This window comes from Hemitrygon akajei, chromosome 7 (genome assembly GCF_048418815.1).
Source record: "Hemitrygon akajei chromosome 7, sHemAka1.3, whole genome shotgun sequence".
NCBI classification, from domain to species: Eukaryota; Metazoa; Chordata; class Chondrichthyes; order Myliobatiformes; family Dasyatidae; genus Hemitrygon; species Hemitrygon akajei.
The window spans coordinates 80,857,410-80,871,385 of record NC_133130.1 but is presented as its reverse complement, the minus strand read 5'-3'; the positions used below and the strand labels follow the sequence as shown (position 1 = coordinate 80,871,385).

At 41.6% G+C, this 13,976-nt stretch overlaps 1 protein-coding gene across 2 annotated transcripts in view; it reads left to right on the top strand.

The window, feature by feature from the left end:
* Positions 1–13,976, top strand: part of slx4ip (SLX4 interacting protein) — a 142,922-nt gene that overhangs the window by 108,012 nt on the left and 20,934 nt on the right. For both annotated transcript variants that reach the window (XM_073051286.1, XM_073051287.1), the window contains one exon: positions 248–336. In XM_073051286.1, the coding sequence (XP_072907387.1) occupies positions 248–336 (89 nt within the window). The remainder of the gene's footprint in view (positions 1–247; positions 337–13,976) is intronic.

Sequence of the window (13,976 nt, the reverse complement as noted above, 5' to 3'; positions counted from 1 at the left end):
ATGAACAAGCATTTGAGAGATGGGGGAGATGTTTGCAGGTTGATGCCCTGCTGCAGGCATCTTCCGCCATGTGAGGATTCTGTTCCGAGCAGTACTTCTAAGTTGTGAACTGTTAGAGTCATAGACTGTTTTTGGGATCAGAATGCTATCATATCCTGGGAAGAATCTGTATTAGTAACACCAGCAAATTTTGGTGCAGAAATTTAACTTAAACATTAAATAAACAAATGAATCTTTTTCTTTTTAGGACTTACCATGTTACCTGATCGTTTTGTAGTATGTTTGACACCCTGTGAAGCTGGTCCAAAGAAAAGAATGGCTGAGGAACAAATCATTGTATGTATCTTTAATTCTATCAATTGAAATGATAAAATCTATTATCAATCTGTTTTGTAAAACTTCAAAATATTTAGTCATATTTGCCATCATCCCGTAGGATTTTCAATAAGTTGTATCCTGGTAATGAAGTTTAATATTAGAACAAGTACAAAGAAGCAAGGTATTTTCCAAAACGTGGATCCCAAATAACAAACAAGAGAAAATCTGGAAATCCAAACAAAACTCACAAAATGCTGGAGGAACTCAGCAGGCCAGGCAGCATCTACGGAAAAAAGTACAGTCAATAAAAAGGCTAAGGAGTATATTTAAAAGGTGGGGGGAAGGGAGAGAGAAATACCAGGTGATAGGTGAAACCTGGAGAAGGAGGGATGAAGTAAAGAGCTGGGCAGTTGATTGATAGATAGATAGATAGATAGATACTTTATTCATCCCCATGGGGAAATTCAACTTTTTTTCCAATGTCCCATACACTTGTTGTAGCAAAACTAATTACATACAATACTTAACTCAGTAAAAAATATGATATGCATCTAAATCACTATCTCAAAAAGCATTAATAATAGCTTTTAAAAAGTTCTTAAGTCCTGGCGGTAGAATTGTAAAGCCTAATGGCATTGGGGAGTATTGACCTCTTCATCCTGTCTGAGGAGCATTGCATCGATAGTAACCTGTCGCTGAAACTGCTTCTCTGTCTCTGGATGGTGCTATGTAGAGGATGTTCAGAGTTATCCATAATTGACCGTAGCCTACTCAGCGCCCTTCGCTCAGCTACCGATGTTAAACTCTCCAGTACTTTGCCCACGACAGAGCCCGCCTTCCTTACCAGCTTATTAAGATGTGAGGCGTCCCTCTTCTTAATGCTTCCTCCCCAACACGCCACCACAAGAAGAGGGCGCTCTCCACAACTGACCTATAGAACATCTTCAGCATCTCACTACAGACATTGAATGACGCCAACCTTCTTAGGAAGTACAGTCGACTCTGTGCCTTCCTGCACAAGGCATCTGTGTTGGCAGTCCAGTCTAGCTTCTCGTCTAACTGTACTCCCAGATACTTGTAGGTCTTAACCTGCTCCACACATTCTTCATTAATGATCACTGGCTCCATTGGTGAAAGAGACAGAAGGCCATGGAAGAAAGAAAAAGGTGGGGGGGAGGAGCACCAGAGGGAGGCGATAGGCAGGCAAAGAGATGAGATGAGAGAGAGGAAAAGGGGAATTGAAACAGTGAAAAGAGGGGGTGGTGGCAATACTGGTAGTTTAGGAAATCGATGTTCATGCCATCAGGTTGGAGGCTACCCAAACGGAATATGAGGTGTTGTTCCTCCAGCTTAATTTTGGCCTCATCAGGACAATGGAGGAGGCTGTGGATGGACATATCAGAAAGGGAATGAGAAGTGGATTTAAAATGGGTGGCTACTGCGAGATCCTGCTTGTGCTACACTTGCCTCTACACTACAGTTCAGGGTCCTAAACTGTCCTTCCCGTTGAAGCAACACTTCACCTGTAAGTCTGTTGGGGATCATATACTGTGTTCGGTGCTCCTGGTGGTTTCCTGTATATCAGTGAGATCCAATGTAAATTAGGTGACTGATTCGCCAAGCATCTATGCTTTGTCCACCAGAATAAACAGGATCTCCCAGTGGCCACTTAGGACTGTACATTTTTCCATAGATGCTATCGGGCCTGCTGAGTTCCTTCAGCATATTGTATGTCATCCCAAATGACATTTGCTGTCGCTGTTTGAAGGTAAAGGAGGCAGCTCCGTTTGAAGATAGAACTATATTATGTCAGAGCTTTTCTACATTCTGACCCTGCAAAATTTCAAGTTGGGAAGGAGCTGTGTAATATATCTTTAAATGTATCTCATTCTTTACATTAATTAATAAATTGATATCAGAAGCTAAATGATATCAAGGAAATATAAGTGTTATTCCGGCTATATATAGAACATAGCACAGTAGAATAGTAGATTGACCATTCAGCCCGTGCTGTGTCAGTTCTGATGCTAATTTATCTAAACATCATCCTCCTCGGAGTCCTGCCATGTGCAGAAGTTCGCTGATGACACGGCCATAGTGGGGTGTGTCAGGAATGGACAGGAGGAGGAGTATAGGAAACTGATACAGGACTTTGTGATATGGTGCAACTCAAACTACCTGCGTCTCAATATCACCAAGACCAAGGAGATGGTGGTGGACTTTAGGAGATCTAGGCCTCATATGGAGCCAGTGATCATTAATGGAGAATGTGTGGAGCAGGTTAAGACCTACAAGTATCTGGGAGTACAGTTAGACGAGAAGCTAGACTGGACTGCCAACACAGATGCCTTGTGCAGGAAGGCACAGAGTCGACTGTACTTCCTTAGAAGGTTGGCGTCATTCAATGTCTGTAGTGAGATGCTGAAGATGTTCTATAGGTCAGTTGTGGAGAGCGCCCTCTTCTTTGTGGTGGCGTGTTGGGGAGGAAGCATTAAGAAGAGGGACGCCTCATGTCTTAATAAGCTGGTAAGGAAGACGGGCTCTGTCGTGGGCAAAGTACTGGAGAGTTTAACATCGGTAGCTGAGCGAAGGGCGCTGAGTAGGCTACGGTCAATTATGGAAAACTCTGAACATCCTCTACATAGCACCATCCAGAGACAGAGAAGCAGTTTCAGCGACAGGTTACTATCGATGCAATGCTCCTCAGACAGGATGAAGAGGTCAATACTCCCCAATGCCATTAGGCTTTACAATTCTACCGCCAGGACTTAAGAACTTTTTAAAAGCTATTATTAATGCTTTTTGAGATAGTGATTTAGATGCATATCATATTTTTTACTGAGTTAAGTATTGTATGTAATTAGTTTTGCTACAACAAGTGTATGGGACATTGGAAAAAAAGTTGAATTTCCCCATGGGGTTGAATAAAGTATCTATCTATCTATCTATCTATCTATCTAATCCATAAGGCTAAGGAAAAGAAGGGTACTAGCTATCTACTCTTATATATACCTCTCATAATCTTATAAACCTGTCTCAGATCTTCCTTCAGCTTCCACTGCTCCAGAGAAAACAACCCAAGTTTGTCCAATCTCTCTTTATAGTACATGTGGACCAATCCATGCAGTAATCTAGAAAACCTCTACTGCACCTCTCTACAGCCTTAGCATCTATAATAGGGGAAGCAGAACTGAATGCAATACTGCAGGAGTGGGCTAGCTCGAGTTTATAAAGCTGCAGCATAACTTTCAGACACTTGATCTCAATTCTTCTAATAAAGGCAGGCATGCCATATGCATTTTTAACTACCCTATCAACCTGTGTAACCACTTTCAGGGAGCTGTGAACTTGAACAACAGGATCCCTCTGCTCTCATCAACACTGTTAAGGGCCTTGTCTTTAGCCGTGTACTGTCTCCTTATGTTTGATCTCCCAAAGTGCAGCACTTCACTTTGGCTGGATTAAGTTCCATCTGCCATTTCTCCACCTCTGTCTGCAACTTATCTATATCCCACTGTGTCCTTTGCAGTTTTCTCCGCAATCTACAACATAGATAGGATGCTTTCAGATTCTCTTTAATCCTAATTGCCAAGGACTGTTCGTGGCCCCTCCTGGATTTTTAATTCCCTTCTTGAGTTCTTTCCTGGAATCTTTATAATATTGAAAACCTCTGGTTGATTTCAAATTCCTAAACCTTACATATGCTTCCGTTTTCTTCTTGAATTAAACTCACCACCTCTCTTGACTCCAAGGTTCCCTTACCTTGCTGTCCTTGTCCTTCTTACTGGAAAATACCAATTCTGTACTCTGTACAATAAGTCTTTAAACATTTTCCACATGTCCAAAGTGCAATTTCCCAACTGTTTGCAATTAACTGTCCCTGGTAGGTGAGAATAGAACTGGAGGACCTAGCTTCAAGATTCGGTTGAGTAGATTTAGAATAGTGATGAGGAGGAACTGCTTTTCCTTGAGAATAGTGAATCTGTGGACTTCTCTATCCAGAAAAGCAGTCAAGGCTATTTCGCCAAACATATATAGTATTTACTTATTTATTTGGAGATGCATCATGGAACAGGTCTTTCAAGGCCAGTGAGCTGCACTGCCCAGCCACTTGGATATAAGGCACAGATTATTCCACAGTTGGGGAATTAATGTGATGGGGAAAAGGCAGGTAGGTGGAGCTGAGTCCATGTCAAGATCATATTGTGATCTTATTGAACAGCAGAGGAGGTGCAGGAGCAGATGCAGCACTTGTTCTGCTTGCAAGGATAAGTGCCAGGAGGGAGATCAGTGGAGAGGGATGAATGGACAAGGGAGTCGCGTAGGGAGCAATCCCTGCGGAAAGCAGAAAGTGGGGGGAGTGAAAGATGTGCTTGGTGGTGAGATCCCGTTGGAGATAGCAGAGGTTTTGGAGAATTATTTGGTGGTGGTGTGGGAGACAATGGCCTGGTGTTCCTTAGTGGGGTCCTGTTTGAGGGGTAAGTAAGAGGAGGTGTCTGAGAGTTGGCACTGGGCCTCAGCAAGGTAGAGGTCAGTACACCAGACTACTACAGCACCTCCCTTACCTCCAGGTTTGACGGTGAGGTTAGGATTGGTGCGGAAGAAATGGAGAGCTGAGCGTTAGGAAGGAATGCGGTTGGAATTGTAGAGAGGTGTGTTGAAATCTAGGCTGTTGATGTACCGTTGGCAGTTAGCAATGAAAAGGTCTAGAGCAGGCAGAAGACGAGGGTGGGGTGTCCAGGAAGAGGAGGAGGGTTGGAGATGAGAGAAGGTGCAGGGTGGAGAGTCCTTGCCATAGAAATAGGCTCAGAGAAGGAAGCGGCGGAAGAAGAGCTCAGCATCATGGCATGTGTGGAACTCCCTGAGGTGGGAGTGCATAGGGACAAAGGTGAGGCCCTTACCGAGGACAGAATGTTCTGGCTCAGAGAAGGGAGAGTTGGAGGGGATGTTGAGCTGGATGAGAGCTGGGATTGGAGGGGGGAGGGGGTTGGTAGTGTCTGAGGGGGAGGGGGGTTTGGGCTGTTCAGGGATAGTGGGGTGACTGGAAGATGGAGTCTCAGGGCCCAAGAGCTGGCAGTGGGACCTGAGAGCAGGATTATGGAGTGCTGGTGGGGGAAGAGAAGACGGGGATTCCAGCGGCAGCACGTGAAGATCCGGCCTAGACGTCAAGGCTGGAGTCAAAGTTGGAGGTTGTGCATTGGGCACTTTGGGGGTGTTCCAGGTGATTGGAACCTGCATTGATGGCAGTGGTGTCCGGATTTTGAATCTGCTTTGCCCTCATCAAGTTCCTTTTTCACCTTCTCAAAAGACTCGATTTTTTTTTTAAAGGTATAACCTACCCTGCATGATGCCACACTGACTGTCCCTAACAGGCCATGCTTTTTCAAATGCATATAAATCCTATACCTGCGAATCCCTTCCAGTACCTTCCCTATCCCTGATTTGAGGCTCTCTGCGTTATAATTACCTAGATTATCCCTATTTCCTTCCTTGAATGAAGTTATAACATTTGCTACTCTCCGGTCCTTTGGTACCTCAACCATTTCTCATGAGGATACAAATATCTTTATATGTTTTATTTCTTAGTGTTTTTTGTCTTAAATTGCATCCATGTAGAAACACATTTTGGTGTGCTGGGTAGCAGTTTATGGCAAATCAGAGAACATGTGGGAATGATGTGGAGTATGAAACTGGTATGATTAAAAACTAATTGGTGATGCTCTTATGTAAGGGTCATTAGTCCAATAGTTTTAATTTGTTCTATTTTTAACATCAAAAGAGGAAGTTATGATGACCTGTGCGTTTTGAAGGCAAAAGAATGTTTAGTTTTAAATAGAAACAGCTGTCCCTGTTTATTCATGACATGCATAATACTAATACATAAGCTGTTTAGGCCTCATTCTCTAATGTAACTGGAAGAGTATACTTAAGAAAGGTCATCAAGTATATATGGAAATTACTTCATTTGTATATTCAAGGATTATACCAAGATTTTTAAAAATAGTTTTACACAATTGCAAATATCATAGTAGAAGTTTATCAGTTACAAATGCATAAGGGCATAAGAAATACAAGCAGGAGTAGACAATTCTATTCAACAAGGTCTTGGCTGATCTTTTATCCTAGGACCACTTTTTTTTGCACTAACCCTATATTCCTTAATACCAAAAGAAAATTAATCTCTGTCTTCAATGCATCCAGTGACTGAGCACCCACAGCTCAGGGCAGATAATTGTAATCTCTAGCCTCAACATGAAGAAATTTCTTATTACCTCAATCCTGAATGATCTCTTAGTTTGAGACTTAAGCCTGGTTCTAGGTAATCTAGCCAGGGTGAACATTAGTCCTGCATCCATCCTATCAAAACCAATAAAAATTTGGCTCATGTCAATAAGCTCATTTCTGATTTTTCTGAACTCCAGAGTTTAAACACAGTGTGCACATACTCATATTCCAGGAATCAGTCAGTCTGTGAATCTTTGATTCAGTCCTATTAACTAAGGTATGGAGGTTAGACCTGCATGTTGTATTCTAGCTGCAGTCTCCATTAATAGACATTTTCCTAGACCTTGGTTTCTTTCTGATTTTCTTTAAGCATTCATAATGGTAACAGTTGCTAAAAATCCTTTGCCTTTAAACAATTTTTTTCAAATATCTGAGTCCCCATTTAAACTTATTAAGCCTACGTTCATATAACAATTTTTAGATTTCATAATTATAGTGAACAAAAATAAATACATGAAAGTAATGTTTCTGTTTACACTGTTCTGTACAGGTTATATAATCCTCATTTTTTTAAAAGCATTGGAATTAGTAACTCTTAAGCAAAAATGCATTTTTATTTACTTGTATTAAGAGACAAATAATGAAATTATTTTTCCTTCCTCGTGTACATGTATTATATTTAACTATGCTTTGTCTAACTCTAATCTGCTTGGTAAACTGCATAATGAATTATAGACCTAGAAATTAGTTTCTATGAATAAACTGCAACAAAACTCCTTGTTTGAGCTAAAGCCCACTGCAGTGCTATCATCTGCAGACTGATAGATGGGGTTAGAGCAGAATCTGTCCATGTAGTCATGTGTGTACAGGAAGTAGAGTAGGGAGCTGATAACATAGGTTTGTGCACCATTATCGTTGCTGTCTATCCTTACTGATTGTGACCTGTTGGTCAGGAAGTCAAAGATCCAGTAGCAAAGGGAGGGATTGACTCCCAGATTTCAGAATTTGAAGATGAGTTTGATGTGCAATTTTGCTTTGAAGGTGGAACTGTAGTCAATAAACAAAGTAGTCTTTAATGTCCAAACGCTCCAAAGAAGAGTGTAGGGGCAGAGAGATTTTATCTGCATTAGTTTGTTTTAGCAATAGGCAAATTGCAGTGGGTCAAGATTGTCTGGGAGACTGCAGTTAATGCATGCTGTGACCAGCCTCTCGAAGCATTTTATGATTATGGATTTCAGAGCCACTGGGTGGTAGTCATAAAGGCATGTTACTTTGTTTGTCTTAGGTACCAGGATGATAGTGGTCTTCTTAAAGTAGGTGTAAACCTCAAGAGTTAAGCAGGGTGAGGTTAAAAATGTCAGCAAATACACACAGCAGATGATCTGCACAGGACACAACCGGGGACTATCTGGGCCAGATGCTTTCAGGGGGTTCACTCACCAGAAGTTGTAGCTGTGGGTTGAAGTGCATTTGAAGCTGTTGTGCTGGATGGTGACATTCCAGTCCTCTTCTGTTCAAAATGTGCATAGAATGTATTAAGCAAATAGGGAATACTGTTGTCAGCAATACTACTTGCCATTATTTGATGCAGCACATATAAGCCATGTGACAACTGACAGCTGGTCTGGCATTCAATTTTGGGCTGATATTGTCTTTTAGCATCCCTGATAGCTTTATCGAGGTCATATCTTAGTTTCTTGTAAATATCATTGTCATGTGATTTGAACACCACACTCCTAGATTTCAGTAGGGTTATTTGATGGTTATTCCAGACCTCTCTCCTAATCTTTCTGCTTCACTTCCTGCTTCATCCAAAGTACTATGGAGTATTTTCTCTCATGAAAGATATTAAATAAATATGCATTGATACCAGAATTACATTTTCAAATATTCAACAATTCTGAATAATTGAAGTGAAACTATAGACAATTTCTGTTCTTTAATTTGTCATATGTTATTTTCCTCCTGTCCTGATAGTGGAGTCATCTAACTGGGGATTTCCATGAGCATCATTTCCCTCCTGATTGTTAAATAACCCTTCCTCCTGTACAATCCCATGTCGTCACATCTCCTGTTGTGACTTCAGAGTAGAATCTAATTTTGTTTATGCCTGATATTGTGGATTCTCCTTGTGTTTCTTTCCACAACAGGAGTTATTGGGTCAAGAGATGAGGAAAGTCAATGACTCTGAGGCTTCAGCCAAAACTGTCACTGCATTTGCTTGTTGAAGCAGTGTAAGAAATATTCTTTGTTTGTTGAGATACAGCGCAGAATTGACCCTGCTAGCCACACCAGCCATCAATCCCCCGATTTAATCCAAGCTTAATTATGGGACAATTTACAATGACCAATTAACCTACCAACTGGTACGTCTTTGGACTGTGGGAGGAAACCCATGCGATCATGGGAGAGTGTACAAACACTTTACAGGCAGCAGTGGGAATTGAACCCATGACGTCTGTATTATAAAGCATTGTGCTAACTACTACGCTACCTTGCTGCCCAAATATGGGATTATTACTCTGTCTTCTTTCCTCACACAATTTCTTCAGCAATCTCTTTATCAAGCTCCTGTCCAATGTCGTATATTGAGAACTGTAACATATGTCAGTGGATTTGTATCTTACTTCTATACCTACAATTTTATCTCCTTTGGTCAATGTAAAGAACATGGCGGAACTTTAGTTCAAAGAGGGTGGAGAAGGTCTGGATGGGAGTCTGTAATAAGCTCACTGGTGCTAACAACATCAGCTGTCGTTCTCAGGTCAGACAACAGATTGATGAAGCCCGTGCTTTTTGTGCGCTAGTGCTGGCTGCCAGAGGAATGACTCCTTTGATCGTATGTTTATCTCGAATCACGTTATTCAAGCTTCCTTAAGGCAGAACACTCAGGAGAGGTTCTTTTTAGTCAAAATTTTTGCTTGAACAGAAAATGTCAGATCTGTTGAGTGCCATACTTGTCTTTTTGCTTTTTTTTTAAAGAAAATCGTGTGTTCAAATAATGTTTTTGAGAACAGACAAAACCACAATGATGTATTTACTATTACTCGAGTTCAGTCAGAGAATGTTTAAATCAACCCTATTGAGCTACAGTTATGCATGTGGCCAGTTATCTTTCAGGGGAAAAAAAACAAAAATAAGCTGAAATTACTTGCCTTTTGCTAAAACAAGCGTTCTCCGAATGATTATCTCTTCAAACATCTCTGAATTATCACTCTTCTTAATATGTGCTCTTTTAATCTAGAGAAACAATGTGGTATGAAAAATCAGTTTGCTGATTAATGCCCAAGGCAAAATGGACCTGGAGCATTCATCAGGTGATGCTATGCATTTTCATGACTAAATATCCACCTATATACTCGGTGATGGTGACATAGCTCTATACATCTGGATCTTTATAAATAATTGGCAGGTCAGCAGAATATTTGTCATCCATTATGCTTGGCGTAAGGCCTTGCCAAATTCAGCACTGGACCTCATCTGCTTTCACTCAGTGAGCTGTGGGGGTGGTGGGGCACTTGGAATATGGAAGCAGCTTGCTCATGCCATCAGTTTGAGTTGTTATGACATCATCAGCCACTTTCAAGTCAAACTAAGGAATAGTGCAGGCAGTGTTTAGTGGGAACTGATGGTGTTTGTCAGAGGAATGACTGCTGACCCAGTGGAAATTGCATGGTCACCCATAGCAATGTGATAACATCACTAAACCTCTCAGAGAACAATAACAATTTTTGAAATTGGAAGTGTCAGTAATGCAGCATCTTATTTCAGCATTCTCCCTTGGTCATGTTTGCTTATTATCTAATCTTTTGTATGTAATCTAATGTATTAAAGAATATGTTTTGCCTTTCCAATTCTAATTGTTTAAACATGGATGTTATATTGGTTATATTTCAGGAAAATGTCAGTTGAGTAGTAAAAAAATAATATATTTTCCATCCTGTGGAAGATCCTGGGTTAAATTAGAATAAGCAAAATCTGTTAGACTTCAGTTGGTAATGCTGAAAACACCTTGCAACACACACATGATACTGGAGGAACTCAGCAGGCCAGGCAGCATCTATGGAAAAGAGAAAACAGTCAACGTTTCAGGCTGAGACCCTTCATCAGAACTGGGAAAAAAAGATGAGAAGTTATTGCAAGAATGTGGGGGTAAGGTTGGAAGAAATACAGCTTAGTAAATGATAGGTGAAAGAGATAAAGGTCTGGAGGATAGAGAATCTGATAGGAGTGGGTAGAAGACCATGAAAGAAAGGAAAGGGAGAGGAGCACCAGAGGAGGTGATGGGCTGGTAAGGAGATAAAGTGAGGGGGGGAAACAGGAATGGGGAATGGTGGGGCAGGGGGATGGCAATCACTGGAATTTGAGAAATCGATTTTCATGCTACCCGGATGGAATATAAGCTGTTGCTCCTCCAACCTGAGTGTGGCGTCATCGTCGCGGCAGTCGAGGAAGCCATGGACTGACATAATGGAATGGGAATAGGAAATAGAATTGCAATGGGTGGCCACTGGGAGATCCCATTTTTTTGGTGGACAGAGTGTAGGTGCTTGGGGAAGTGGTCTCCCAATCTACATCGTCTCACCTGTTACGGATTCAAGCAACAATAAATATATGAGTTAGGCAGGGGTTTTTATAACAAATAACATGTTTATTAAACACTGAAAACAAACCCCCCCAAAAGTAAACAAATCACTAACGTAACCGGAAATCAGCTGCTCTACGGCAGCTTAAACAGTTCTTAAAGCAATGAAGCTTAAACAGTTCTTAAAGCGATGTTGCAAAAAAAAAGTTCTTCAAAGTAGTATTGCCAAAAGTTCAAAATGCTCACGGTCCATTTAAGGGAGAGACTTTTTAAGACGATTTAAATTCTCTTTCACGTCGTGTTGTTTCGGTTCCCAAATCAAACTTTTCCCACGAAGAATTTACGAAACGAAACGGCTTAAAGGCACTGACCTTTCCTTTACAACACTGTTCCCAATCCTTTCTGATATTTCACAGGGAGTAACACGAGAACAGTCAACGAATTCCTTCCGAATAAGGATCAAACAAGGTCGAACCTGTTTCACTGTCGAAATCGATTCTCCTCCATCTTTTATCTCCCGAACTCCGATCTTCACTCTCCACTGAATCTCAACTAGCAGTGTTATAAAGAAACTGCTGGCAATGACCTTTTAAACTTTAGGCATTAAATAAAACTTCATCTTTCAACTAAACTGCGTCATAACATTAAATCACGCAGTGGCATGAAGTCAACATGGCAAATCCAGCCACGAACTGCCCCTCCTCACAGGGAGGGGTCCTCCTTTTATACCCTGTAAAAAGAACCTGTCACATGACCTCTACTGGCGGGAAAATGACATCACTCCACCATCACAAGACCACTACCTCAAGTCCAGTATAGCTTCAACCCCAGTTACGTGACAAGGGTACCACTGTCACGTGCCACGGGTACGTAACACACCATTATACGGAGGCCACACTGGGAACACCGGATACAGTAGATGATCCCAATGGACTCACAGGTGAAGTATCGCCTCACCTGGATGGAATATTTGGGGCCCCGAATGGTAGTGAGGTAGGATGTGTAGGCACCTGTTCTGCTTGCAAGGATAGGTACCCAGGATGGAGATCAGTGCATAGGGATGAATAGGCAAGGAGTACCGTAGAAGCAATCCCAACAGAAAACAGAACGTGGAGGAGCTTGGTGGTGAGATCCTGTTAGGGATGGCGGAGGTTACGGAGAATTATGTGCTAGATGTGGAGGCTATTGAGGTAATGGGTGAATACAAGAGGAACCCTATCCCTAGAGGTGTGGCAGGAGGATGGGGTGAGGGCAGATCTGTGTGAAATCACTGATTGTGGCTGAAGGATGATTGTAGTTGGGAGCTGAATGTCCAAGGTGACATGTTGTATTGGAGGGATAGGAAAGTAGGAGGTGGGGGTGGCGTGGCTCTGCTGGTAAAAAATGGCATCAAATCAGCAGGAAGATGTGACATAGGGTCAGAAGATGTTGAATTTTTGTGGATTGAATTAAAAAACCGCAAGGGCCAAAGTACCCTGATGACAGTTATATACAGGCCTCCCAACAGTAGCTGGGATGTGGACCACAGATTACAATGGGATATAGAAAAGGGCAATATGATAGTCATGGGAGATTTCAACATGCAGATCGATAAGGTTGGTAATGGATCTTGAGAGTAAGTTTGTTAAATGCCTACAAGATGGCTTTTTAGAGCAGTTTGTTGTTGAGCCTACTAGGGGATCACCTCTACTGGATTGGGTGTTATGTCATGAACCAGAGGTGATTAGGGAACTGAAGGTAAAAAAAACGCTTAGAGATCAGTGATCACAATATGATTGAGTTCAACTTGAAATTTGATAGGGAGAAAGTAAATTCTGACTTAGCAGTATTTCAGTGGAGTAAAGGAAATTACAGTGGTATGCGAGAGCAGTTGGCCAAAGTAAATTGGAAGGAGATGCTGGCAGGGATGTCAACAGAGCAGCAATGGTATGAGTTTCTGGGGGAAATGAGGGAGGTGCAGGATAGATGTATTCCAAAAATGAAGCAATATTCAAATAGCAAAATAGTACAACCATGACTGACATGAGAAGTCAAAGCAAAAGAGAGGGCATACAACAAAGCAAAAATTAGTGGAAAGACAGAGGATGGGGAAGCTCTTAAAAATCTACAGAGAGCAACTTAAAGAATCATTAGGCAGGAAAAGATGAAATATGAAAACAGGCTAGCAAACAATATCGAAGTGGATAGTAAAAGCTTTTTCAAGTATGTAAAAAATAAGAGAGATGAGAGTGGATATAGGACCACTAGAAAATGAGGCCAGAGAAATAATAATGGGGGACAAGGAGATGGCAGATGAACTAAATGAGTATTTTGCATCAGCCTTCACTGTGGAAGACACTAGCAGTGTGCCAGATGTTGAAGGGTGCGAGAGAAGTAAGTGCAGTTACTATTATAATACTCTTTGCATTGAAATATACGTAATATTAGGCCCTCAATGCTCAACCTTTTGATTCATGACATTGTATGTAGCCTAACTACATCTTTCTCCTTAACCAATTCGCTATTGTTCTAGCACTCTGTTTATCACTCCCCTGCAACTATAGTTTAACCCCCCACTGTGCAGCACTAGCAAACCTTCCCACTAGGATATTAGATCTCTCCAGTTCAGGTACAAGCCATCTCTTTTGTACAGGTCCCACCTTCCCAGGAAGAGAGCCTAATGATCCAAAAATATGAAGCCCTTCCTCCAGCACCCTCTCCTTAGCCACATGTTAAAATGTATGATCTTCCTATTTCTGGTTTGTTTCAGGGTTAATCCAGTTCCAGCTCCAACTGGATGTACTTCTTGCACATCAGGGACACTGGAAGTCTCCCTGCCTTTGCAAATGGAGCACTTCACTATCCTGCT